Source organism: Trachypithecus francoisi, unplaced genomic scaffold (assembly GCF_009764315.1).
Source record: "Trachypithecus francoisi isolate TF-2019V2 unplaced genomic scaffold, Tfra_2.0 Lachesis_group14, whole genome shotgun sequence".
Classification (NCBI taxonomy): Eukaryota; Metazoa; Chordata; class Mammalia; order Primates; family Cercopithecidae; genus Trachypithecus; species Trachypithecus francoisi.
Window position 1 is genome coordinate 44,967,022 of NW_022681459.1, and position 27,860 is coordinate 44,994,881.

The 27,860-nt window shown below is 45.2% G+C and overlaps 1 protein-coding gene and 2 long non-coding RNA genes across 8 annotated transcripts in view; 2 read left to right on the forward strand and 1 right to left on the reverse strand.

Annotated features, from left to right (window-relative positions):
* Nucleotides 1–294: 294 nt before the first annotated feature.
* Nucleotides 295–9,643, forward strand: LOC117096111. The gene is made up of 3 exons (XR_004442353.1): nt 295–485; nt 7,192–7,236; nt 9,501–9,643. It is a non-coding gene; the product is annotated as an uncharacterized LOC117096111 (long non-coding RNA).
* LOC117096113 lies at nt 7,370–14,972 on the reverse strand. Its single transcript, XR_004442354.1, has 5 exons — nt 14,937–14,972; nt 9,390–9,860; nt 8,503–8,643; nt 7,586–7,639; nt 7,370–7,499 (listed from the first exon to the last, which is right to left on the reverse strand). It is a non-coding gene; the product is annotated as an uncharacterized LOC117096113 (long non-coding RNA).
* SEZ6L (seizure related 6 homolog like) overlaps nt 14,770–27,860 on the forward strand; it is a 218,526-nt gene continuing 205,435 nt past the window's right edge. For 4 of the 6 annotated variants that reach the window (XM_033233061.1, XM_033233062.1, XM_033233064.1 and 1 more), the window contains exon 1: nt 14,770–15,105. In XM_033233061.1, coding sequence (XP_033088952.1) covers nt 15,012–15,105 — 94 coding nt within the window. In that variant the 5' untranslated portion in view covers nt 14,770–15,011. The remainder of the gene's footprint in view (nt 15,106–27,860) is intronic. The other 2 variants (XM_033233063.1, XM_033233065.1) reach the window with 1 other exon arrangement.

The following is a 27,860-nucleotide window of genomic DNA, read 5'->3' on the forward strand; positions in this document are numbered from 1 at the left end:
TAACAAGTCTCACAGGTGGTTCTCATGGATTATTACAGGCTGAGCAACACAGTTTTGTGGTTAAACATTCTGTGTGGTTGAACTCCAAATTCCTTTCTGTTCTTTCTCAGGCAGAAAGCGATTGACCCGGGCTAGTTAGCCTGGTTCTCATCTCCGTGCTCAAAAGCTATGTCAGGCTCCTGGGAGGGGATGCTACCGACACCTGGCTACTTGCCTAGCTGCTGTGGCCTCCCACAGGTCGTGGACAGGAGCCAGAGCAACCACAACTGGCCTGCCCCATAATAGCTCAGACCTCAGGAGGACACTCCAGCATTGGCTGGGCATCCAGTCTGCAGAGGGTACACTGGGATCTATCCAGCCTCCTCTTGCCGTCCCTAGGGGGACCTGCCTTTCATCCCAGAGCCTGAGATTAAAGCTGAAATGCTAGGCATCCAACATGTATCAGGAACCTAGTGCAAGTTTAATGAATGGATACAGAATACTGAGTGAGTGGTGTACTCTGGGGTGGATAAAATAAGGAGTGTGGGGTGGGATCTTACGTGCAAGCCAGATAGTGGTGGCCGATAAATACTTGTTGAGCAAATGTATGTCACTAAGTGAAATTCAAATACCTGGTGCATAGTAGATATTATCAATGCAGCTATAGTAAGTCAATTTAATACCTGCCCCTGCTCATCCCCCATATGCTTTCAGTCCTTAATGTTGCATTGTGCTGACCCCTAGCTGTTATATTTACATGTCTTTGGCTGAAGGCTTTCACTACTGCTTGCAAGCATGGCAGCCCAGAAATCCTGGGGAATTAGCTCATGACCTCCAGCAGTCCTGGAACCAAGGACTGATTGAAGTTGGTGTATAAATACCCCAGCTCCCTCACTCCTCAGAAGGATAACTCTGAAACAAACATACTATACGGTCTGTAGGAGTCCCCCAATGGAGTGGAGCCCCAGATGCTCATGGAGGCCATTTCCTTGATAACATGTGCTGTCTTTGGCTCCCTTCCTGTTTTCTCTCTCACTTCTCCACTCCCCTACTGATATTTCCCAAGATCACCTCGCAGATCAACCGCTTGCACTCAAGTCCTTGCCTTAGGGTCAGCTGCTGAGGGACCCCATGCTAGGATGACTGTTGAATTAATGAAGGGCTAAAGATTTAATGAACAGAGGTGGAGGGCTAGCATACTATATGCTTAAAACATAGGAAGCCTTTGTGAGAGGTTGCTGAATGAACAGCATTCAACAAATGCATAGAGTTCAAGGTAGATTCCTATAAATCTGGTACTTGAATTTCTGGTACAAAAAATGTGTTTTGAATGCTCAGTGCCTGGCTACTTCGAGCCCCAAGCCTCTGAGACACCTACCTTCCTTCCTTCCTTCCCTCCTTCTTTCCTTCCTTCCTTCCCTCCTCCCTTTCTCCCTTCTTTCCTTCTTGGCTCAGACCACAGGTTCCCCTTGCCACTCAATCCCTTTTTCGTAACACTTCACATCAGCCTCCTTTCGGCTCCAAATCTTTACAAATTCTGTTTCCTTGGTCAGGAATGGTCTCCTTTTAAGATGTGTCTCCTTACACTTAACTAAGTCTCAGCCAAGAGTTTGCTTCCTCTAGGAAGCCCTCCCAGAGTTCTCTATTATGTCACACATATTTATAACTATAACACCTCCCATATCACCTGGTATTTCTCTTGTGTAGTTAGCTACTTAATGACTGTTTCTTCCCAGTGAAATGAAAACTCTCTTCATATTCTTAGGGCTCATCACGGCACCTGGCACATAGTAAGTACTCAATAAATATTTGATGAAGGCTTATGTGAGAGATGCAGCCATAGTGCCTGGTCTAGCTTTAACCTTAGATCTAGGGCTTTCCTGGGAAGATCCAGGCTTCCAGAAGCTTTCATCTACAGGCATGCTGTTCCCACTCCCACAGCACCCCAAACCAGCTAAATGGCAAAATGCACCCCGAATCTGGGAAAAGCCTTCAACAAATCATCTTAGAATAGTTACAGCTTCTGTCCCAGCCAGCACTGTCACAGGCAGCTTAATTATGGTCATTAGGACCCACATTAAAACATGATTATAACATAAAATTGAAATTAACTGTATAACACATCCAAATTTTTCGGTATGCTTATTGATTTTCTTCCCCTGTTAATCAGAGGGCTACAGTAAATTCAGATAGATCTGATATAATTAAAACCGAGCCTGTAAATTCTAGTGAAAACTCTAATTAGCATCTGTCTTTTGTTAAGGACAGTGAGGTGGGAATGTATATTTTTCCGCGAAACATAATCAGGGCTTTCATGTTTCTTTCCTGGATCTTTGGTGGGGCAAGTTGTCATTCCTTTTTCAGAGGAATTTAAAATTGGTTTAAAAAAAGATGCAAGTCATAGAGACATCTAAGAAATGCCAAAATAAGAAGTGATTGGTTAAAAGAAAAATGATTAGCTGAACAGGGTTATTGGAGGCATGTGGATGAAATAATCAATTGAATTGTTCTCTTTTCAGTATGGTGGAGTGACTTTGAAATCAGACAACTTTGAGTTCAAGTCTGAACTCTGCTATTTACTACATAGGTGATATTGAAAAAGTATTGTTTTGTCTAGCTGAGCCTCGGTTTCTTCCTCTGTGAAATGGGGATAATGATAGAACCTACCCAATAGGGTGTTTGGAAGGATTAATGAGATTACAGTTTTTTCAGCTTGTAGTGAAATATTGATAATTAGGAGTTGCAGTCATCTTCATCATCATCACCACCATCATCCACACCACCACCATCATCTTCATCACTATTTACATCATCATTATTATTTTCACTTAATAAAGAGAAAACTCTTTCAGTGCTTGTCATGGCTCTAATGAGCTTCATGGCATAGTGAAAACATGACTTTGAATTCAGGTAGCCTTCCACTCTGTGCCACTCAGAAACTATGTGACCTCATACAAGTCATTACATTTCTCTAAATCTGTTTTCTCATTTGTAAAATGAGCACAGCTTTCAAGAGGATGTTGAAGATGTAATGAGGAATGTTGATTATGCCTGGCATGGAACAAGTCATTTAACCAATGTTGACTTCCCATCTCCCATATCCAGTCCTGTATCCTCAACAGACTGCTTAGTTGGTGGTATATCTCAGGCAAGTACAGAATATAAAATAGTTTCTGGGTTTCTAATCACCAGACCTCGCTAAGAGGCATCCTGTTGGCTTTTCAGTACTGCCTCCTACAAGGCCAGCGTTCCATTGTCATGGCTTTAGCTGCTGGGGAGTGTTTCCGTCATCATAAAAGGGATTGTAGAGCTCATTACACATTCCACCTGCTCCCCTGCATTTGTCAGCTTTCTTTGTGGCTAGAATGAGGCCGTGTGACTACTTCTACCCAATAGATTATGAACACAAACATGGCATTTCCATTTGGAGAGAGGGAAAGAGCAGTGGTCAGAAAGCCACCACTAGAGATAACAAAACTGCAGAATGAGAGTGACTTAGATCAAGTCGCTGCAGGGTAGACAGTTGTCCCAGAAAGCAGCTGAAACCCCATAGGACTTTTGTGAGTGAAAAATAAACCATTGTTGCATTAAGCGACTCAAATTTTGAAGTTTGTTACAGCAGCATACCCTAACCTGTACTGATTAAAACAATGATTAATCAATCAAGTCAATTTATCTGCTTGTGGTTCTTGCTCTGAATGCATTAGTGGGTTGGTGGATACTGCCCTTTCAGGGGCTGATGGACTTACTTCCAGAGCAGATTTTGGGTAGAGTAGATGGAACCTGGAACTCCTGAGTCCAGAGATCTGCCAAGACACTCATGCCCTTTTACGCAATCTGAAGTGGTTCCCTTACAGTTCAGATGCCTTAAATGGCTGAGAGGAAGGAACGTGGACAACCGGAAACATCAGGGGCATCAACTGGCTCCTTTATAGTCACATAGCCCCCTGCACATATTGGGGTGCCCAGTGGAATTAACATGTGAAATGCCATGGGCATCTATTGTTTTCCCTGACCAGAATCCACACTCACCTTTATTTGGATACCAGTACCTTAACTTTGTTTTGAAAACCACTCATCAGATGCAAGCTTGGTGGGCTTTTCAGTCAAAAGGCACCATCCTCATTTTCCCAAAAGGGGGCACATGACTCAACCGCGGTAGTGATTCATGCCAAAATGCAACCACTTTGAAGAAGTGGGGAGGGTCCCTGCTTCCTAGATCCTCAGAACTGCTTTGGTGGTCTCCCGGGCCTACTTTTTCAACTGGCTTTGGTCTGCGAGATGGTTCTATCCTTCTAACAAAGCCCTCCCATCCTTTTCTAGTTGAATGTGGTCAGCATCAGGTCCTTTCCACCAAAGAACCCTAAGAAATGTGTAGTCATGAATGTCATCCCATATCAACAAAGCCCCTGTCATACGCTGGTGTCTTGCTGCACTCTGTTGTCTCGTTATTCTAACCTTGGAATGTATTTTATGTCTGATGTAAACATAATCATAAATGAAGTAAACATAACTCAGTAGATAAGGAAGATGTAGTTTTATGTATTCACTCAACAAACATACTGTGATTGCCAACTATAAGCAAATGCACTTCTAGGTACTAAGAATAAAGCAACAAATGAAACAGATTTTTTAAAAAAAACACCACCCTCATGCAACTGACATTCTAGTTGGAAGAAGCAGACATAAACTGCACAAATAAGTAACAGTATGATTGCATGCTGAGATGTACAATGGGCAGATAAAACAGGGCAGGAGGACGGGGAGACCATGGAACAGGAACCAGGGGCAGATGAAGAGGGATTGCAATTTTAAACTCCTTGTTCAGGGAAGACTTTGCAGAGATTTGAGCAAAACCTGGATAATAGAGTTGTGTGTTCTCTTGTTCATGTCTCCAAATTCCATTTTGCAGGTGATTCGGCTTATAGGGTTGTTGTGGGAACAGGATCTGACACTTAATAAGTACGCAATAAACATCATCTGGAAAACGAGCTTGAAGGAGCCGCCATTCAGATGCCAAGTCAGTTCTGGGTGTATGGGGAGCATCAGCACTCACCCTCCAATCCCGAGCTGTCACCCTGAGGCTGTTGCATCCCAGAGGTCCCAGGCAGAGCCCCTTCTCCCTCAGGTCCTGGGAACTGCTAACGCTGAGGCCTCAGAGGTTTTTGGACCTTCAGATCACCAGACCCTGACCCAGACTGCTCTAATTAGGGGCATCCAACAGAGATGGGGAGAGGTGGGGAGAGAGAGAGAGGGAAAGGGAAAAGTGGGGAGAGGAACAGAAAGAGGAAAGGGAGGGAGGAGAGGCAGAGGAAAGTGAGAGAGAGAAAGAGGAAGGAGGGGAGAAGAGAGGGGGAGAGAAAGGAGAAAGAGGAAGACAGAGATAGAGAAAAGAGAGATGGTGGAGAGAGAAGAGAGAGAAAGGGGGAGAGAGGAGAGAGAGAGATAAAGAAAGGGAGAGAGAGGTGAGAGACAGACAGAGGGAGAGAGAAAAGAGAAAGGGGAGGAGAGAGGAAAGAGGGAGGAAGGGAAGTAAGAAATAGTGGAAGAGAGAGGGAGGAAAGAGAAGAGGAGAGACGGAAGGAGGGAGAGAAAGCAAAGAGGGAGAGAGAAAGTAGAAAGAGATAAGAAAAGAGAAAAGAGAAAGAGAGGGATAGAGGGAGAAAGAAAGGGGGAGATGGAAGGAGAAGAAGTAGAGGGAAGGAGGGAAGGAGAGAGAACAGAAAAGCAGTGCACTAGAAGGGAGGGGAGTATATAACCCTTGCTGGAGAGAAGCAGGTAGAACTGTGGGCCCTCTGCAGTGGGTTAGTGGCTTTGACCCAGGTGGCTAGGGTATAGTTCCTCTAACATCTGCAGCTCCTCCCTGCTGCCCTATCGTGCCTACATTCAAGAAATGGTGCAGGGCATGGATTTGGGATATAGATGAACCTGGGTTCACCTGGGTTCAAACCCCCTCTCTGCCATTGTCTGGACAGGTGAACTTGGGCAATCTACCACTCTTTCATTCTCAACTGAATAATATCAACTTACAGGTTAAAGTGAGGATCATGATGTGGTTTACGGAAGGCACGCTGGCATGTGCCAAGCACATAAGCAGTGCTTAGTCAACATTCTATGCTACTGTTATCACTCTAACCAGGTTTGGGGATCAGCTCTGTCCTGGCTCTGGGTTCTTGGACTCTGCGGTGAACTCAGCCCCTGAGGAGACCCCTGGTCTCTGCAACCTTCATGCAAAGTCCTGGTTAGGGTTCTGAACAGGAACTTTCTGCGCAGTGGCTCTTAGTCCCAGCTGAACACTGGAATCACCTCAGGGATTTAAAAAAAATACAGATCCCTGGGCCCAGAGAATCTCACATCCCTGGGCCCAGAGAATCTCACATGATTAACTCAGGGTGCAACCTAGGCAACCGAATTTCTAAAAGCTCCATGGATGATTCCAAAGTGCAGCCAAAGTTGAGAAGCACTGTCTAGGGCTTTGATTTAATCTTCCATATTTATTCCTAAAGAAGGAGATATACCCAGACACCATTTCCTTAGGCAGACTCACAGACCACCAGATTATTATTGTTTTTCAAATTTGGTTCCACAAGCATTTGTTAAGCATCTACTATGTTCCTGGAACACTGTTAGACACTGAATAAGCACTGTTCCTGCCCTCAAGCAGCTTGAAGTCTGGGTGGCCATACAGTGAATAAATGCAATGCTTGAGAAAGCCACAGAAGCGGTGAGGAAAGAAACATCACCCAAATGCAGGAATGCGTAGGAAAGAAGCGGGTGCAGGATCACACCTAAAGCACAACGTGGAAAAATGAATAGCAGTTTTCTCTGGTAGAGAGGTTGGGGGAAGGTGGAGAGCCCAGGTACCCTGAACAGCATGAACAAATGTGGGTTGGTGAAAAAATTCTAGGGAGAAGGGACAAAATGAGGAGGGAAATTGTCTATAGGCAGGGCTATATAGCAAAGAGAGAAAGGGTAGGAGAGGAAGCCAGGTAGCAAAGGTCTTACAGCCAGGCTTAGATCCATGGGGTTCATATTATGGGAACCGGGGAGCCATGGAAGGCTATAGGTTAAGGGGAAGCCTTTATCCTGTGCTTAAGACTTTAGGGTGTGGCTGCTGTTAAGTGCTGGGGTGTGGGGCATCTGAAGAAGAAAGAGTATGTGCTTGGCAATTTCCTCTCAAGTAATTTTATTCCATTCCCTTCCATCATGCAGAAACCTGAAGTTATCCTGAGAACAAACGTCACTGCCATGGAAACAGTAAGAGAAACAAACAATGCGTGCACTGTATAAAATTGTCCATAAAGGCTGTTTATTTTTCATACCATTATTTTAATAGGTGGGGATGGCAGTGATGGGCTGGAGGAACAGCAGGCTTTAATGGTATCGCTAACGTTGCCTGTTCTTAAAATGACTTCAAATGCTCACAGACATTCAGCCATTGGCACTTAGATCATGTCTCTGGCTGGGAACTCCCGCTGGTTTAGAATCTTACTGCCAGGAAGCATCACCTGTTCCTGGAACTGAAAGGCAGTATGGCCAAGTGGTTATAGATTCAAGCCAGAGGTCAGACAGCCCTGGGCTCCAGTCCTACTTCTGTCATACTTACTGATTGGTGACTGTTGGCAAATGTCATCACCCCTCCGAGCCTCTGTTTACTCATCTGCGAAGTGGAAATATAGTCGTTCATTTATTCCTTCATTTGAAAATTAACAAGACTTCACCAAAAACTTGCTATGTGCTTTGTTCTAAGGGTCCTGGCATTCATTGAGCTTAAAGTCTAGTGGGAGAACAGAGATAATATACCTGCAAACACATAAATAAGAGAGATCATTGTAGATAGTGATATAGGCTAAGAAAGATTTAAAGCCAAGGTTGTTCTCTCTGATGAGATGCCAGTCTAGCCGGCCACAGAAAGAGGAGAAAGAGCCAGCTGCTTATATATCAGAAGGAAAGGCCTTCCAGGCAGGGGTGCAGCAAGAGGAAAGTCCTGGAAAGATCTAAGATTAAAATCCTTGCAGCTGGGGCTTTATAAAAGGAGGTACGAGATAAGGCCAAATAGGGAGGAGAGACCAGATCAGACGGGTCCTATAGGATAAGGTAGGAGTCTGGGTTATAATAATACTAGCCTTCTAGAGTGGTTGTAAGGATTACATGAAATATCAACTGGTAAACTCCAAGCAGCTGCTTAAAAAATGTCAGCTTTTACTTTCATCAAGACATCCATAGTAGAACTCACCATCTCTTGGGACCAGTTGCTGACATCATAGAATTATTGAATTTCAGAACTGAGAGATCATTTTTCCTAATTTTTCATATGGGTGAATTAAGGATCAGAGTGGGCAAGGGACTTATAGAAGTCACACAGGACTTAGTGGTAGAGGCTCTGGGCTTTCCAATTTCCACCCACTGTCCATTGAGCTCAAGCCCATGCCATAATCTCTATGGGGAGATTCCTTGGCTTGTGTTTCTGCTGGGTGGTACTTCCTTCTAGGGGACAGTGTGGGGTCATGAAAAACCACAGACCTGGTGCTATGAGTGTGTGGCTCCTCCCTGTGAGCCCCGGAGGGTCCGCAGACATTAGTCCTTCTTCCCTCCTCTGACACAGAGGCTGTGTCTGTCCTCTTTTGTCCTCCCTGGCACAGAGGCTGGGCTTTGACTGGAGAGCTGAGAGAAAGGACAGGCTATTGATCAGTAGGGACCTGACCCAGTCTGGCCTTTTCAATATTCCATACTAAGAGAGTGGTGAGATTTGAGAGGAAGTCGAAAGGCTGGAGAATGTTCCTGTAATTGAACAGAACAGTGCTGCCTCAGTTAATTTCAAGTGAGGAGGCTCACACAAAAAAATGGGTCAGATTGACCAAGCCCCTGATGGGTTTGGAAGTTTTACTTGTTCTGCACCCCTAACCCCAGTTGGACTTTCCTCTGGGTCTAGACATCCATGAAGACACCTAATAAACCCTATGAGAGAAGAGATTTTTCTAGTATTTGGGTTCCATTTTTCATGTACAATTTATATAATCCTTGATCGTTGCTCCTGTTTATTGAGCACCTACTACAGGCTGGGTAATCAGTTCAGCACCGAACATGCATCCCCTCTTTCACTCCCATAACAACCCTAGGAACTAGTTACTAATACTCTTCACCTTAAACGACACATAAATCGACTTTTAAAAGTTACTCACATAGGAGAGAGCTCTGATACGTCTGACTCCAAATAAACCTGCTGATTCCAAAGGGCACATGGACTTGTGGGGTCCCCAAACACAAAAGTCTTAGAAAAACCCATAGATGTGTGTCGCTGTGCTGATGCAGCCTGTTCTTTATGGACTGAAAAATGTATGTGTTACAGTTTCTAATGCCAACAGAGTGTATAAATATACACAGTATCTTTAATTGATTTTTCTTCTCACCTTTGAGGCCCAAGAACATAACCCTTAGTCAGGAAAATATCCCAGCTGGGTTTGCAGGAACTTGACTGTGGGGGCCCGATCCAATCCAATATGTTTGTCCCTCTCTTTCAGTCTCCTCCACGTTCCTGATGGTGCACTGGTTTTCCTTCCTGTCTGGTCAACAAGCCTCTGGAGAATGGCCATCCATCTTATAGGCTCACTTTGTATTCTGTAAACTTTCAGTTTGAAAATAAACGCATTGTTTCCCTGTCAAAGCTCTACTGTGCATGGGTATTTCTCAAGAGCCAGGGCAGATGGTACAGACAGACCGAGCATTTCCAAGTAAACCAAAGGGGCATAACTGCTTCCTTCCAGGTACTGTGGATGCACTGGATGGGGTCAGCTGCGTCACAGTGGATCATTTTCTTGTTAGCATCTGGCCGAAGTGATGTGAGTACCACGGGCTTCCTGAATGACGCTACACAGGCCCATCTGCAAGTTACAAGGACCGAATTGAAAACAGATCATGGAGACACTGGTTGGATACTCTGCCTTCCTTTGAAAGATCCATGGTGGGTTTGTCTCCTGAGACACACCATTGTTGGGACTTTTTTTTTCTTTTAATTTTTTTCTTATCTTGTAAGATGTCTTTTTTTTTGTATTTCATTTTTACCCTAAGACAAAATATTTTTCTCTTTTTTTCTCTCAGTGATTAAAATCTTCCCATCAACCAGATGTTCCTAAGGGAGATACACGCTGCAAGGTTTGGCAGGGCGGGGGTGTGAATAATGTACATTGATGGAGGAAGTAGTCACTAAGCACAGGCTGTCTGATGACCTCAAAATCACGTCCCTGATTAATCATGATCCGAGGAGACAAAGACATGGGATCACACACACATGATGACAATGACTTCCATTAATTGCAATGACCCTGTTTTAGCCTCGGGACCTTGCACTGGCTGTGTTCTCCACCAGGAATGTGCTGCAATCTGCACTTGGTGTCTGTCTCATCATTCCTTTCTCTACTTGAATGTCTCCTATTCTAGGGACCCATCCCTGATCATTCAAAAAGAACTTGTCTCTTTTACTCCCCAATCACCTTGCTTTATCTTCCTCATCGAATTAGAGCTCTCTCAAATTCCCATGTATTAATGACTTTATGGTCTATTTCTCATCTGTACAGAATAAACTCCAGAGAGCAAGAACTTTGTCTTGTTCACTGCTGTATCATCAGAGCCCAGGACAGAGCCTGACATAGGCACTATCCTAAGTGCTTTATAATGATTGTGTCATTGATTGCTAAATGATAGCCTTTTGTTGAAATCATTACTGGAAGGTTAATTCAGTTGTTCAAAATCATAGCACTGTTAGTTAGTAGCAGATCAACCATTCAAATTGAGGCTGGTTGGGTTTGAAGGCCCAGGCTTTTAACCGCTCTGCTAAACTGCCTCCCTTGGCATTCAGCATTAATTTTGGAAGTGGTCTGGGCCCTTGTGTTGCCAGACTTCACTAGACTGTCAGCCCTGGAGAGCCAGAGACAGAGTCTATTTCATCCACAGCACTCAGCACTGTTTGCCACATGGTAGCCATTCAATAAATAGTAAATGCTCAAACAGTATTTGTAGATAGATGGACAGATGGGTGAGTGGGTAGGTGGTTGAGTGGATGGATGGGTGGATGAATGGATGAATGGAACGGAGGAAGGAAGGAAGAAAAGAAGATAGAAAGGGAGGAAAGAAGGAAGGGTAGGTAGAGGGATAGATGAATTGTTGGATGGATGGATGGGCTAGTGACTATATGGATAAATAGGTGGGTGTGTAGATAGGTGGGTAGATGAATAGGGAAACAGAGTCCCAGAGAGACTGGTGACTCACTTAATATCACACAGCACTAGTCTTTAGTCCATCAGTTCATGGGATCTTCTCTGTAACCCTAGGAAACAAGTGCCATAATACCCCCTCATCCACGAGGATATTATTACCCATTTATGTCGATCACTCCATGTGATAAGTGTTATTTTTATCCCTACTTCTCAGAAGAGGAAAATAAAGCTCAGAGAGGTTAAGTAACTTACCCTTGTCATCCTGTAAGGAAGAGGTGAGGCTAAGATATAACCCTTTGTCACCATTGTACTAATTTTAACCACATAAGAGCTGATGCTCTGTTTATCACATGACAAAATATAAGGTGAATAGAATTGTAGGCACACATCATCTAATCAGCAGAGAAGCTAAAATTATCTCTCCAGCAGCTTTGGGTAGCAGGAAGCTCACCCTGACACTAGAATCTAGGCAGGAAGTGCCCTGTTAGACCACAAACGTCACTGCCATGGAAAGAGTAAAAGGTAAAATGTAAACCAAGTGTATGATATCGAGCAAGTTACTTTGCCTCCCTGGACCTCAGTTTTCTCATCTGTAAAATGGCTGTCAAAATTGTGATTGCAGATTTTCATCTGCAAACTGTTCTAGTCCCTTTCAGAATTCTATTTCTATTATGCTATTTCTTCTTCCAAAAATAGTCTTTATATTACTCCTAAATAATCACTTTACATTCCCAACATCACAATCTCAGATAATCAGGTCTGTGTCCCATTTTCTCAAAACTTTTCTCTGTGCCTTGTTTCAGCCAGCAAATGGAATGAGTAAATCTCTGCCCATATGTTCCGTGGGTTAATGATTTACAGTGTCACTTCTTTCACATAAGACACCTGCATGCAAGCAATGATCTAGAAGTTCAATGTACTTACCAAAGTGAGTAACCCCAATGCTGGACTTTTAGTGATTGTGGCCCTTCTGGTAGTGAGGAGGGGTTGAAGCTTCAGGAGGTAGCAACCAAATCATAGCACAGAGGCAGCCACCAAATTTCTGGGAAGTAGCCTGTGAAAGTTCTGGCTCTGTAGTCAGGGCTGGCCTTGAATCTGCCAAATCCCACTGCTGCCTAACTGAGTGACCTTGGCTGGGTTGGGACCCTCCACAAAAAATCAGACACTTACCTGTCAGATGGCAATAACCATACCTCATTATCAGGATGATTATGAAATTGAAATGAGAGACCGTGCTCAGTGTGGGATAGCACCTGGCAAACAGTGGATTCTTTACACTATAGTTTCCTTTTCAGTTGGGTTGTTTGGTTTTATTTTCTTGTAAATTTGTTTAAGTTCCTTATAGATGCTGGATATTAGACCTTTGCAGATGCATAGTTTGCAAAAATTTTCTCCCATTCTGTAGGTTGTCTGACATTACTGGGTATATACCCAAAGGAATATAAATTATTCTATTATAAAGACACATGCACACATATGTTCATTGCAGCACTATTCACAAGAGCAGAGACATGGAATCAACCTAAATGCCCATCAGTGAATGAGCATATACATATGGTACATATACACCATGGAATACTATGCAGCCATAAAAAAGAATGAGAGCACGTTCTTTGCAAAAACATGAATGGAACTGAAGACCATTATCCTTAGCACACTAATGCAGGAACAGAAAACCAAATATCACAAGTTCTCACTTATAGATGAGAGCTAAATGATGAGAGCACACAGACACATAGAGGGGAACAATACACACAGGTGCCTACTAGAGGGTGGACGGCAGGAGGAGGGAGAGGATCAGAAGAAAATAACTATTGAGTACAAGGCTTAATACCTGGGTGACGAAATCATCTGTACAACAAACTCCCGTGACACAAGTTTGCACACATAACAAACCTGCACACATACCCCTGAACCTAAGAATTAAAAATAGTTTCCTTGCCTCCAAGTATGGAGCTAACCTATCTCTTTGTTTTTCTCTCGCTCACTTTCTTCCCTTTCACCTCTTCCTCCATCTTCCTTGCTTCTTCATGTTTCCATTGAACAAGTCTCACTGAGCACCCACTGCATGCTAGCACTATACTATGCAGAGCCCGAGTGTCTAGCCACAAACAAACAGGCAAGGTCACTCCACAGAGAGCTGGCAGCGTCATACAGTAAAGCAAAGAGTGCTTCATCTTCTCCAAAGGAGAAACCAGCCCTCCTGCACCCCTGCCTCAGCCACCTTCTTTATAAAAACCAGTTAGGTTTACTGCCAGGAATGGAAACCTCTTGCAGCCAAGGATAGGGTTTTATGGGGGATTCTCTGTCCCCCAAAGCCTAAGGCAGATCTGGGCCTATAGTGAGTGGCCTGTAAAAGAGCATTGTTTCAGTGAGTAAATGGGGAAGCTCTGGGTGTGGAGAGTCTTCTGAAACCCTGGGCCAGAGTGCCCCCCCTTTCCTCCTGCATCCAGTGTTCACCTCCCCCACCCATTCTTTCTAGGGACTCCCAGCTCCACCACGCTGCTAAAGACATATTCCTCCCCCTGTTGCTGCCTGCAACCTTCTCTCCATCTGCTCTCTCTGCCTGTTCAGGCTGCAGTGTGTAGATAGTATGGCAAGGTAGGGTAGGGGGAGGAGGACAGCTTCTAAATTGGGTGAGAGGCCTGCAAAGCCTGACCGGTCTGCCAAGGCTAGGCAGGGAGAGACAGTCAGTCTCCTGGACTATGCATAAGCTTGTCCCCACCTAGCTCTCCACCAAAGTCTGTCCCCAAGTATCTGCTTGTCTCCCTCATTGATTGTCCTTCACTATCTCTGTTTGTGGAGAAAAGACACGTTGCTTGAGAATCAGGCCTGGGCAAGAGTGCAGCAGAGGTGGGCCTTGCAGTCCTGCTCAGATGAGGAAGCAGGTACAGGAAGAGGTAAGGGGCTGACCTGAGAGGAAGCCTCTCAGCTCTAGTGGCCTGCCTGCAGTGGAGTTATGGGAGACCGGGCTCAGACTAAAAAGTAGAGATGGATCTTTAATTTAGAGTTCGTGATTGGGCTTCAGAGGGGTCCAGACTCCCTCGTGTTAGGTTGCTGCCACAATTTTGTGGCTATGTGTAATGTTCTAGTAGATTCACAGATCTCACCAGATCCACAGAGTTAGAGACTTTCTAGGTTATGGGGACTCACTTTGGAAGCAGCGGGGCCCTGACGGGGAAGCAGGCTGGCTGGATCCCAGAGGGGCCTGGAGAGAACTGGAACTGGGATGTATCTGGAAGGCTGGGCAGGCAATGGAAAGCTTCGGGCTGCTCATAAGCTCGGTTTCCAGCCTCCATCTCACCGTCTGGAAAATGGTCCGGGTGCTCTCCAGCCTGGCCTGGCCAGGCAGGGCTGCTGGGAGTGTCAGCAGAGAGAGAAAACGCTCGCCTCCCAGGACGCAAAGGGAATTGGCGTTAAACTTTGCAGGGCCGACGGGCCGGCGGCCAGAGGAGGCGGCTGGCACCCCCGGCGCCGCCGCGGCCCCTCCAGCTAGCTGCCCGCTCGCCCGCCCCCTCCCTCCCTGCACTCGCTCGGCACAGACTCGGCCCCAGCCCCCTCCCTCCTCCCGCTCGCTCCACGCTCGTTCGCTCGCTCGCCGGCTCCTCCTCACTCGCCCGCCCGCGCCCGGCGCAGCTCGGCCAGAGCGACCGCGGGGCTGAGCGCGCGTCCGCTCGTGGGGCTCCGGAAGCTGCCCCGGCCCGCGGCCCCCTCCCTCGCTCCCGCCTCCCCTTCCTAGCTCACCGCTGCCTTCCTTTCCCGGCTCCCGCGCCGTCCGCCCGCCCCGCAGCCCGCGGCTCCGCGCCCCCTGCAGCCACGATGCCCGCGGCCCGGCCGCCAGCCGCGGGACTCGGCGGGATCTCGCTGTTCCTCGCTCTGCTCCTGGGGAGCCCGGCGGCAGCGCTGGAGAGAGGTAAGCGCCCCGAGGGGCGGGGCGGGCAGGGGGCAAAGTTGCCGGGAGAGCGGGGCTGCCAGGGGTCGGGGCTGACCAAGGCGACTCAGGCACCACCCGCCGGGATGGGGAGCAGTGGTGGCTGCCCAAATTCGGGGCTAGGAACCGCGCGTCCTCTTGGCCCGGGCTGACGGGAGTGTGGAGGTGGGGATGTGTTGAAGGACTCGGGCGCTTCCCTGCTTCGGCTGCGGGCTCCCTTTCGGTCTTCCCCGGCTGTGAGACTGATTCTCCTTTGCAGCCAAAGAGGATCTCCTTGGAGTGGGGTCGCCTCCAAACCCCAAATTCCCGGAGCTTCTCTGCAACCGCACCCGGGGCTGGGTGCCAGATAATTCTCTTCCTCTCGGGGAGAGGACAGGAAGCGGGGTGAGCAGCTGACCCACCCTGCAACTGAGGACTAGACTCAAACAGTGCATTTGCCGCTCCCCCACGACACCTCAGAAACGCTTGACTCCTTTGGTTCAGGCTGCCCCGAGGGGCTGTGTTCCTGGATTGATCTCAGCCAAGCGTCAGGATACCGGACTTGGGTGTGGCTTTCGCCAGAGGCCGGTGGAGGGGGTTGAGGGCTCTGAGAACTTGGTAGGAGAGGGAGAAGAGATGTTAGTTAGCAGTTGGGAACCTGAACGGACTCCCCTCTACTCTCTTCCCGACAGCCTAGCATCTCTGATCACTGTTAGGAATGGGGGTGGGGGTGTTAGTTTCACCTACCACGTGTTTGCTGAATGGGAAGAGGGGCCCAAGTTTGGCAGAGAATGACAGCTCCTCCTTCTCAGACCTGGAGCCATACCCTCTGTCCACCCCGGTAAGGTACCCCAGGAAAAGTTATGGGTCGGGGAAAGGGCCAGATAGAGAGAGGGGTGCAACGCCTAACTCACCCAAAGCTAACCCTCAGAGCTTTGGCGGTTTTCTCAGGCACCTTGGAGACCCGAAAGTCAATGGGAGCGTTAGTTGGTCACCGGACCCGGCCTTCTTGCAAGGTCTAACTTCAGTTCCCAGAAATGCGCTCCTCACGTGTAAAAAAGCAGGCAGCTGCAGGGTCTGCCCAGGCTGAAGACAGAGGGAGAGCGGGCACTGTGCTCATCTGGGGCACCGCCTCTGTCATTCGCACCGTCTTGACTCAGAGTTGGGGGACTGGCGGTGTTCTTTCCCGGGCAGTTCTGGACCCCTAGCGCGCACACACCTGCTTTCAGCACCAAAGGCCCTGGACAGCTCTCTGCTCCGTGGGCCCTGGCTCTGGGTTCCTTTCCCTTCAACCCTTCCCGGTGGCCTGGAGTGCCCCCCTCAGCATAAATCAGGCATTTTATCCCCCATCTCCCCGTCTTTTTAAATGTGGAGCCCAGAGTGCAGAGCAAAGGAAATTATTCATCACCTTTTGTTTAACAAAGCGTATCTGAAGAACCCCCTCCCGTTTTTTTTACGAGGCAATGATATCCACAATTTACACCAGGTCTGGACAATTTCTCTGGGAAAGATAGGGAAAGAGATTTGGTTTAAACACATCGTTTCCACCACAGCATGGCCTTTCTTAATTAGCTGTCTCTTTCTAACAATGGCTTGGTGGCCTTGAACTGAGTCCAGCTCTCCCTCCCCCACCCGCTTTTGAATCTGTGTTGTGACTAACACACATATAAAAAGAACCTGAAGCTACACAGCAGCTTGCTGGATTTTCTAAAGCAATTCTACCTTTGAGGACTCCACTCTCCAATATACCACCTTGTAGGGGAAAAAAAAATGTCTTAATGGCACGTATTGAATTGTCATCTAAGACAAGGATTTCCTATTCTGTTTCCTTCACTGGCTTCAAACACATTGTAAGAGCAGGGGGATACGTGCGTGTGTTTAATTTTTAAGACATTTCATACTATTTTTCCAACTGCTCAACACTATGGCTAGCCAGCATATTTTTTAAAATTAACTTCAGGTCACCACCAAATTAAAGTCAAGTGATGTGCTACTTCAGAAAGCTCATTAATAACTGTGTGGTTCTGAGTCATAAGGAAGGAGTGAGATTGGCCAGTGAGCATTGCCGAGTCTGGTGGTGCATTTGGAGACAACCGACCTTCCACGATAAATTCTATTTTTAATATAGAGCCCAACATCCACTGAGATGGAGAACCATTCACCTAACTCGTTGTTGCAAACTAGTTCTTCTGTTTGTGGTGGAGTGAGGGGATTTGTAAATACTCAAAAGGGACTTGTTGCTACATTCTTATGCAGGTCACATGGTTCTCTGGGCCATTTCGCTGTAAGGCATGAATAAGTATAAAGTATAACTTGTTTTTGAAGAGACTCCTTATTGTCTAAGATATGCACATGGGGAGTAATTGTAGCTACGTGCTAAGACTGCAGAGCCTAAGTATAATTTCTTTTCTTTTTCTCTTGAATTAATAAGGCAAATTCAGTGCTGCTCAATAAGATTCAGATTTGCTGCTTCTCCAGTCTCTAACGTGTGTTGTTGTTAGATTCACTTAAAGACTATTTTCATTACGGATTGGCATTATTTTCTGTAGAGTTTTGCCCGTTCCTGCCAGGGGCCACCTTACCTAAGCTTGAGGGATTCATCTTGTGTTCATATGGCTCAGTTGGGTATTAGGAAAATAATGTTACATTCCTTTCATTCTCCTTCTAAGGCAAAAGGATATTTTCTGGTCAGAGTGGCTTGTTTTCTTATTTTTGCTTACAAGTCCATTCCTGCAAGCTGTTCAAATGGGCTGGATTTACTGGCCCTCCTATTCTGTCCAGAGACAATTTCTCCAAAATACCCACTGTGCAGACCTCCACTAGGGGCGCTCCAAGCTATAATTGGCGACTAAGGGCAGAAGAGAGGGGAATTCTGACCTGTGGAACAACCAGGTGTGTGCAACAGAATGGAGCTCCTCTCAGCCTGGAGGCCTTGCCATCATCTCTCCCCTCCCTCTTTCTGCTTACTCCATTTGATTCCTGTTTCTCAAAGAAAAATCATTGGTCACTCTTGACACACGCAGTGAGAAAGAGAAAGAAAAGGTAAAAAGCCAGGAGAATGCTCCAATGAAAGTGTCAATCTAACTGCCCTTTTTGTATTTTTGTAGTTTCCTTCATGAAGTCAAACTGCAAAACATCCAAGAGGCTGTGGCAAGGCTGTTCTGGGGAGTTTAACTGAGCTGGGCACTGGAATGAGATTTATAAAGTCCAGGGAAATAAGTGTAGCTCCATAATTAGAGTGACCTGGGTCCAGAGGCCAGATCCACTGTTTGTTAATGCATGGCCTTCAGCAGAACTATTTTATCTCAACTTCCATTTCACCATCTGAGGAGTGGGGGCAGGGGAAGAAGGACTGATGATACCAGCCTGGAAGGATGCTTGCAGGGATTACATAATGCATGTAAAAGCAGCTGGCACAGAGTAGGTGCTCAAGTAATGTTTTCTTTCCCTGCTTTCCAAAGGGCAAACTGCTCCTATTAGTAGACACCAAGAGAACAAATCTCTGCGATTGGCATGAAGCAGATGTTGGTGTCAATATTGGGATAATTCAGGCTAAAGTAGAAAGGGGTGGAAGGCGGATAGTGAGTAGCTCCAGTTACCTGTATTCTCATCTTTGGCAGATGAGAATTTGACATTGCCTGGTACAGACACACTTCCTGTCCAAACTCTCATGCTGTTTCTTTTTTAACCTCAATATTACCATCAGGAATCAGAGTTCCTGGTACTGGAGATCGAGCAGATGCAGCATAGCAGGTTAATGGTTGGAAATAAGACATAAGAAGCAAGTCTTCTGGAAGAAGATATTTGCCCTTTCATTCATTCATTTGAATTTACTGAGCACTTCCTATGTGTCTTGGTTCAGCCTGCTATAACAAAAATGCCTTAGATAGGGTGGTTTAAACAACAGAAATTTATTTCTCACATTTCTGGAGGCTGGAAAGTCCAAGCTCAGAGTGCCAGCAGACTCAGTATCTGGTGAGCGTCTGTCATCTCTCTTTCTGCTTTGCAGACAGCCACTTTCTAGCTAAATTCTCATATGGCCAATAGGGACAGAAAGCCCTGGTCTCCTCATCTTAGAAGTGAACTAATCCTTATCATGGAGGCCCTATCTTTATGACTTCATTTTAACCTAATTCATTCCCAATGGCTCCACCTCCAAATGTCATTACAGTGGGGATAAGGCCGCCAACATATTGATTTGGGGGGACACAGACATTCAATCTATAGCACTATGCATGCAGTAGACCTTGTGTTGGGTGCTGGAGAATTATAATATGATAAGGCTCCTGCCCCAGTAATGGCAGCCTAGCAAGAGACATCTGCAGGTAAACTACTACCATCCATGCCATGTGGTGAGTGCTTTGGTGGGGGGAATATTGGAGATCTACGGGACCTCACGTGGGTGTGTTTCATTCTCACCACGGGTGGTCAGTGAAGGCTTCCTGGAGCAGGTAGCATTTGATCTGGCCCTGAAGGGGATGTGACAGGTACCAGCAGCCAGAGGAGAAATTTCTACAGTAGGATAGGGAAAATCCTGAAGGCTTCACTCTCAGAACACATCACACCCCCGCGGAATTGGAGAGAGGAAACAGAGGAGCGAGTGGGAGGAGAAAGTAGGCAGGTGCACATGCTCACGCTCAAAAAAAAAAAGAGAATCTGTCGGACCTGCCTGTCCTCCCTGCTCTGCCCTGAACTTCATGGGCTGGGTAGATGAGAGCTGGAACAAAGGACTTTGAGCCGCGGTGTTCGCTGTTGTCCACTAGAGGTTGTGATGACACCGAAGGAATCTTCTCGGAAAGCAGCGAGGCCCAGCTGCTGAGCACAGACAGCATCACACAGCCCTGGGTAAACACTGCTTTAGTGGATTTGCATGTTTGCATAATCCTCTGGTTACTGTAGTTCCTTAGAAGCATCCCTTTGGTGGCTGTGACAATAGGGAGCAGGGCAGGGAATAGAACTGCTTTGAGGAGAGGGTAAAAGGATGGTGAGTTGGGAGGAGGTCAGTGGACCCACGTGATATAATTTACTAGAACATGGCAAGGACTGAGTTTAAGCAATGCAAACAGCATTTATTGAGTGTTGATTTTGTTCCAAGCCTTATAAATAAGTGGTTTATATGGATGTGTGCAGAGAATCCTCACAATAGCCCATGAGAGAGATGCAGTTGTTATCTGCATTGTATGGACTGGAGAAACTGGGGTACTGAGAGGTTAAGCAATGTGCCTAGCATCACAAAGCCAAGAAAGGGATTGAAGTCCAGCCTGAAACCCAGGCTGGTGTCAGAATCATAACATCAAGTCCCACTACTACCTTTTATATCCTGCATTCCCCAAGACCATGTGCAGATTCTGATGGTTCACAGGGAGGGATGATGTGTGTTTGCCAGATGCGCATGGGATGTGTACTCAATGCCTAACACAGTCCCTGGCACACATAGCAAGCATTTAAGTAAAGCTGGTCAAATTGAAGTGAGTCATAAGGTTAAACAGGTTACAATTTTATTTATAGGCAACTAATTCACAATCATTATAGTTAGTGAGCATTTACTATATCTCAGGCACTTACGTTGGTTGTTTTAACTAATTTTAACAATATCATTTCATTTTTTAGATGAGGAAACCAAGGCTTAGAGAAGCTGAGTTATGCATAGGCAAGGTTTAAATCCATGGTGCCTTCCAAGCTTTGTCCTTTTGCATTTCTAAATGAAATGTGTGAGAAAGACCCTTTCACCATTAATGTGCAGATAGTCTGGATGGGTGAGTGCACCAAACTCCAAAGACTGACAGGACAGAGACCAAAACCAACCTTCAGGAGTTCCCAAAAAAGATGAACATAGGGATTGTTCTTTCTAGTCAAGGAAAGGAGAAAATCTCATAAAAGAGAGTGAGTAGACTAACTGGTTCATTGGTTGGCACTGAAATTATGTGACTATTGGCAATTTCTCAAGTTTCCAGGTCACCCAACCATTAATGGATAACTCACACTGTATAAAATTGGTTTCTGTAAGTCCCTAAATTCAGGACCTAAGCTAGACCATTTCCTATCTATGAGTCTTAATTTTTCCTTCTGTAAAATGGATCACAATAATCACTACCACATTAATAAAGCTGTCCTCACAGGGCTGGGATGGTACAAGAGAGTTAAGATGCTTTGCACATACTAAGAAATCAAGCCTTGAGGAAGTAAGTGCTGGCATGGAAGGCTGAAGACCTCAAACACCCGCATGTGCTTCTTCCTGGGCTTGTTATAGCCAGCGTTATAGCAAATATAACACTGCTATTTGCCATTTATTGTGGGCCTACTCTGTGCCAGGAGGCTGTCTTTGTGTTTATCCTGTATTCACTTATTTGATCCTCATCCATTCCTATCAGATGATATGATAAACTAGATTTTATAGACAAGGCAACTAAGTCAAAACAGTATAAGCACTCACTCAGGGTCTCATGGGCAATGAGTGGTGGAGTCAGGATTCAACCCCAGAACTCTTTGATTCCAAAGCCCACACTTGTTCCAGATACTGGGGCATGAAGATGTGGATATCACATAGCACAGAGCAAAATGGAAATGGAGAACTGATGCAAGCCTGGAGGTCAAGGTGATTTGACAGGACTCCAGGAGGGGAGATGCTTTCTCATCCAGTGGCAAACGCCAGGTGTCCCAAGTCAGCTTTCTGAGACAGAAAACAGTTTATCCCAGCCTCTTTCATACCTACTTTGAGGGCTTGTGTGTGAGCCCTATTCTCATCTTACTCATGCTATTCCTGCAGCCTGGACTGTCATCCTAGAGGAGCGCATAGCTGGTTGTGTAGAGAGGACTAAATTAAATTCCCAACCGGCTTATTTATGCAGCATGATCTTGAGCTATTTACTTTAGTTCTCTAGGCCTGTTTTGGCCTGATATATAAAATGAGAGGATTAGATTTACATTAAAAGTTTGTTAAGACTCGTCAATGTATGTGGATACACCTAGCTCATTGCAAGCACTCAACAAAAATTTGCCATTGTTGCTATACTATTAACCTAGTAAACTTCTATTCATCCTTCAGAACCCAGTGCCTAATTCTCCTTTTCTGTGAAGTCTTCTCTTGCTTCTCTCCTCTCTATGCCAATTATAAGTGATTCTCTTGGCCCCTTATCACATTTTATCCCTCTACTATGGGTAATTCATACACTGATAATGCCTGAGTTGCCAATTTACATAATTCCCTCCCCCTAAACAATGAACTCTTAGAAAACCTCAACTGAATCTTATTCATATGTCTCTTAGCCTGTATCTAATCCAGTATAAGTTCTCAACCCATTGTGTTAAATTAGTTTTCCTCTTAATCTTACTTTTGGGGAGGTGAAGTTAGAGTCCTGACGTCTGAATTTAATTCCTGACTCTCCTGTCTTGTGTGGTCTTAGGCAGCCTGTATAAACCTTGATTTTTTACCTGAAAAATGGGAATAATAATAGTGTTCAACCTCATAGGATTGCTGTGGAGGAAAATCAATGGGATAATAGATGTGAAATCACTAAATAACTCTACAAAAAAGGAGGAAGAGAAAGAAAATTAAAAGATGGAAGAAGGAGAGAAATATACTTTGTAAAGAGAAAAGAAAACATCTTTGTGCAAACACAAAACCACAAGATAGGCCATTCATTGGGTCCTCACTGAAGCCATCTTTCTTTCCAAAGGAAATATTGGTTGCAACTATTCACCCTGGACCTAAGCTCATTTCAAAGCAGAAACCTTCCGGACACCCTACTGCTTATTGTAGAATCTGCCTTCTCTTAGGACTCTGGCAACTGCAAAAACAGCAAATGCCCAGCTGAAAACTGGGACAGTATAGCAAAGTGAATAAAAACCCAGGCTCTAGAGTCAGAGCAGCCTGAGTTTCAGTCTGTTGCTTCTTATTAGATGTGCATCCTTAGTCAAGCCACTTTGTCACCTTGAGCTGGCACTGGGCCTTGCATAGGAGTGAGGGTCTGTGTTCTGCCCACTTCTCAGGGATAATATGATGTGGGAGAGAGGTTGTATAGTTAGAGTAGGCCTCCTTGCTGTCTGTAATATCAGTCAGATTCTAGCAATTATTTGGGATTCTTATCTGCCTCAATCCTCTCCCCGATATTTTCATTTTATTGAGGAAAGAGACCCAGAGACAAGAAAGGACTTACTCAAAGTCCCAGCTGTGAGTGGCAGAGCCAGGACTTGAACCCCTTACTCCTGTCTTCTGACTCCCATTCTAAAGTGACTTCCACTTACTTTCAAGAAAAACAGAATCCCTACCCCTCTCAAGTTTATGTCCTGAGACCCAAGGAGTGTGGCAATGGAAGTTTTAAGAGTATCTGTTTTCAGTAAACCACCGGCTTCTATTACCCACATGGGACATTTACGTTATGTGTCCATGGAAGACTGACCGCATGAAAGAGGCTTTGGTAGAAGTGGGAATCAAGCCATAGCTCCCTCCCCTGCTGACTTCGTACTTGAATCTTCAAGGCACCAGCAGATAAGCTTGCACCTGGGAATGGTGCCATCCAAGCAGATGGCTTGAGTCAAGCAAGCAAGAGTTAAATGAAGAGGCTCAAGAAGACCCAGGGACCAGGCCAGTACCCCTCCTAGACTTCCTTACTCTCACCATGGGTCATGGATAGTGGCTGATTGAGAAATCCACTGGGGATCTGGGGTGTGGAGAGTAGGGAAAGACTGAGTGAGGCATAGCTAATGTAGTTGGTGCCAGCCCGGAGCAAGTAGTGGACCCCGGGGATGTTTTGGGGCTGGAGATTAGAACAAGGTAGGTTGATACAATATAGCATCTGGGGTTTGAAGCTCAGGACAAGTCTTAGTGGGTATAAGCCTCTGGGTGTCAGTTTCCTTGTCTGGTCTCACCTATTTCCAGTTTTGCTTAGCATCATAAACTGGTGAGTTCACATTGCCAAAATGGAATGGGCTCTTCAAAGCCGTACACCATAATAAAAAATACACAGACCCTGGAGTCCAAGAGATATGGGTTCCAACCTAATGCTGTGATCTTGAACAAGTCACTTAACTCTGAGATGATGGAGTGGGTGGTAGTGATGAGGATGAGGAGGGGAATTATGAGTTGCTGTTGTTACTGATGGACTGAGCTGATTCTCAGGTCAGCGATGGCTTCCAAGAGAGGAAATAATCTATTCTAATGTGATTTTTGTGGTATAGTGCTATGATTGGAATATTTGTGTCCCCTCCCCCAGCACCAATGTATAGGTTGAAATCTTAACCCCTCTGCTGATGGTATTAGCAGATGTGGCTTTGGGGAATTGATTAGGTCATGAAAGTAATGGTCCCATGAATGGAATAAGTACTCTTATAAAAGAGGCCTGAGGCCAGGTGTGGAGGCTCGTGCCTATAATCCCAGCACATTGGGAGGCTGAGGCAGGAGGATCACTTGAGGCCAGGAGCTCTAGACCAGCCTGGGCAACATAGAAAAACTCCATCTCTACAAAAAAAATCTAAAAATTATCCTGGTCTGGTGGCATATGCCTGTAGTCCCAGCTACTCAGGAAGCTGAGATGAAGGGACCCACTGCATCCCAGGAGTTCAAGGCTGCAGTGAACTGCACCACTGCACTCCAGCCTGGGTGACTGAGCAAAACCCGGTATCTAAAAAAAAGGGGGAGACACACCTCACCCCTTTCACCATGAGAGGTGGAAATGTGGAAGCAAGAAGCTGTGACATATAAGAAAAGGGCCATCACCAGATCCTGAATCTGCCAGCACACTGATCTTGGACTTCCCAGTCTCCAGAACTGTGAGGAATAATGTCCAGGGTTGCTTATAAGCCACCCAGTTTGTGGTATTTTGTTATAGAAGCCAAAAAGGGTCTAAGACATTTAGAGCAAAGACTCATTCAGGATAGCTGAAGAATAAGAAGGTTTGCTCTAAGGATACTGCAAATATTGAGCCAAGAACATTCCAGGACTCTCTCCACTTCTCTCTTGCATGCATCTGCTTCTCCCCACGCATCTGTTCGTTCTGGCTTCCTCTCTATTGCCTAATTCCTCCTGCTCACTCACCATAGATCTCTCCTCGCCTCCACTTACCCATTTGCTATTATGGCTTCTCCAGCATAATCACCACATGTGCACTATCTAATATGGTAGCCACGAACCACATGTAGATATGTAAATTAAAATTAATTAAAATCAAATTGTATTAAAAATTGAGTTCCTCAGTCCCACTAGCCATGTTTCAAGTGCCTAGTAGCTAGGTGTGGCTCATGGCCACCATATTAGACAGCATGGAGAGAGCGCAAATGATTTCTGCCTAGTCCTTTGCACTGGGTAACTGGGCAATAGGTTGGTTCTTCATACTTAATCCAATCATCTGTGACTGGTATGGAAAGCATGCCATGTAACACACAAAACCATACCTTGGGATAGAGCAATTGCCACTGATGAAGTCTCACATGCTTTCACTGCTGGCCTTGATAGTTGCTTCTCAACTCTTCTCATTTCTAGGATGTGGCTCTGCAACCCTTTTGCCAGTAAGACACATATTCATCAAGATGTGGCCTGTCTGATAATCACATCCAAGAAAACTGGGAAGAATCCTGTCATCATTGTAACTATCTGTTGACTTGCCTCCCTCCGTGCTATACAATGAGATTTTCAGGGTTAGGAGTTGACTTTTATTATCTCTTTATTCTTAGCTATTCTGTTGAATAAATGAGTGAATGGATGAACCAATGAATGAATGACATGCAGTCTTCAGCTATGACTCAAAGTGTTTGGACATAGAACACAAAAGCCTTTGCAAAAAATGTGCAGTCTTCACATTATTTGGGTAAACCTGATTTAGGAAAACATAATTTAGAGTAGGGGTTGGGGGTGATAGAGAGCTAGAAAAGAGGGAGCCTCAGAAACTGGTGTATTTAGGCATTTAAAAGTGATCCAGGCATTGAAAATCAGGTTGGAGTGGAAAATGAAAAGAAGCCTCAAGATGAGGTCCCAGGAGCTCTCCTCTTTTCCCATGAGAGATTCATCTGGAATGATGACAGTGGAATTAAGTGCAATAAGGGAGGTCAGTAGGAACACAGAATGTATTTTTCAAACATGTGGCTCCATGCATGGTTTTGGTAACCATTTTTCTACAAAGTTTTAATATTATGCAAACAGGGAAAGGAGATGTTTAGAACAACGTACCCAGAGTGAGCATTCTCAATGGGGGACTCAACATAGGCTTAGGACTGAGGTAGGACTGACTGTGGATCCCAACTCTGCCAATTCTCTGTTGAGTCATGCTGGAGCAAGTCACTGAATATCCTCAAGCCTCAGTTTCCATCTGCAAAATGAGAATAGAATTTTTCCCTTGCCTCTCTCTGCAGGATGGATAGAGAGAATGTAATGCATGTGACTACCATCCTGCACAACTCCAGAGGGAGCTATTTATACTGCACGTATGTGAATGGTACCCCTTGGAATTAAGCAGTGCACAACCTTTGCTGCCATATGTGGCAGCCCTGAATATGGAAGTATGCCACTGAACTATGAATCAATTTGCAGAGGAAGAAGGACAGAGCTCCCAAGACTTCTCATTCCCTAAAGACTTCTGATCAGGCCTCCACCTTCTATGCCCCCTTTTAAAGCAGGTTTAACAGAGTGGAAAGCTAATTTGGGGCCAACCACCTTGGAAATTAATGTAAAATATGTGGAATCAAGCCTAGTTTTCCAGGGCTTCAGGAAAGGAAATTTGCATAATTTATGGCATAAATAAAAAATGATATGCTAGGTTAATTTGCATATTATAACTTCAGTTGGGGTTATAAACAAAGTTTTTGTTGTTGTTGCTATTTGTAGTTGTTGTTTTTAAAGAAAGCCTTTCTTGTTAATCCGAATGCGTAAGCTTGAGTAAATTACTTAACCTCTCTTGGCCTCGATTTCTTTAACTGTGAAATAAAAATGATAAATGGACTTACATCCTGGGATTGTGGTGAGGAGTTATGAGCTGACCCTGTAAAACTTGTAGAATAGTGGCTGGTACGTAGCAGAAGCTCAATAATTATACACTGTATGTAATATATAACAACATATTATATCATTATCATTAAGTATGCAATGTCTGTAGTCCACTTGATATTACAAGAAATTCTAAAAAATACATATCATTGTGTACCCACATGAAGTTATTTTGAGCTCAGGACCTAGAATTGTGCTAGAACACAGCAAGAGCTCAGTCATGAGATGCATGGCTGCCTTACAATGAATGGATTATAATCATTATTAATCACTACCCCAGAGGTGCATGTGTTTGAAAGCCTTTCTCCCCTCTAGACTGAGGTCCCTCCAAGGCAAGGACTGTTTTATCTCCCTCCCAATCCCTACCTCTCAACACTACATCTCCCAGATAGTTGAAACTCAGTAAGTGCAGACATGTTGAATGAATAAATGCTGAAGTGTTATTGTTCTTAATTAGTATGCAAGAAATGATTCTTGTTAGCATGCATATGAATGAATGGCTGTCTTCTTAGAAGACTAGAAACTCCTCATGTCTAGGTCACCAACATTTGGCTCAGTGCTTGGCATACCAGGTAGTCAGCAGGTGCTCATTGGGTGTGTGATGGTGGCTAAGACCTCAGAATTTAAGGTCCAAGGCCTGAGTCTGCATCCCAGCTTTATCATTTACTGGCTGCATAACTTTGGGCAAGATATTTGTGCTTTATGGAAATAGCATGTGCAAGGAAAATAACTAACTGTACCTTTTTCATTGAGTTGATGTAAGACAGAAATCAGGAATTTTTGA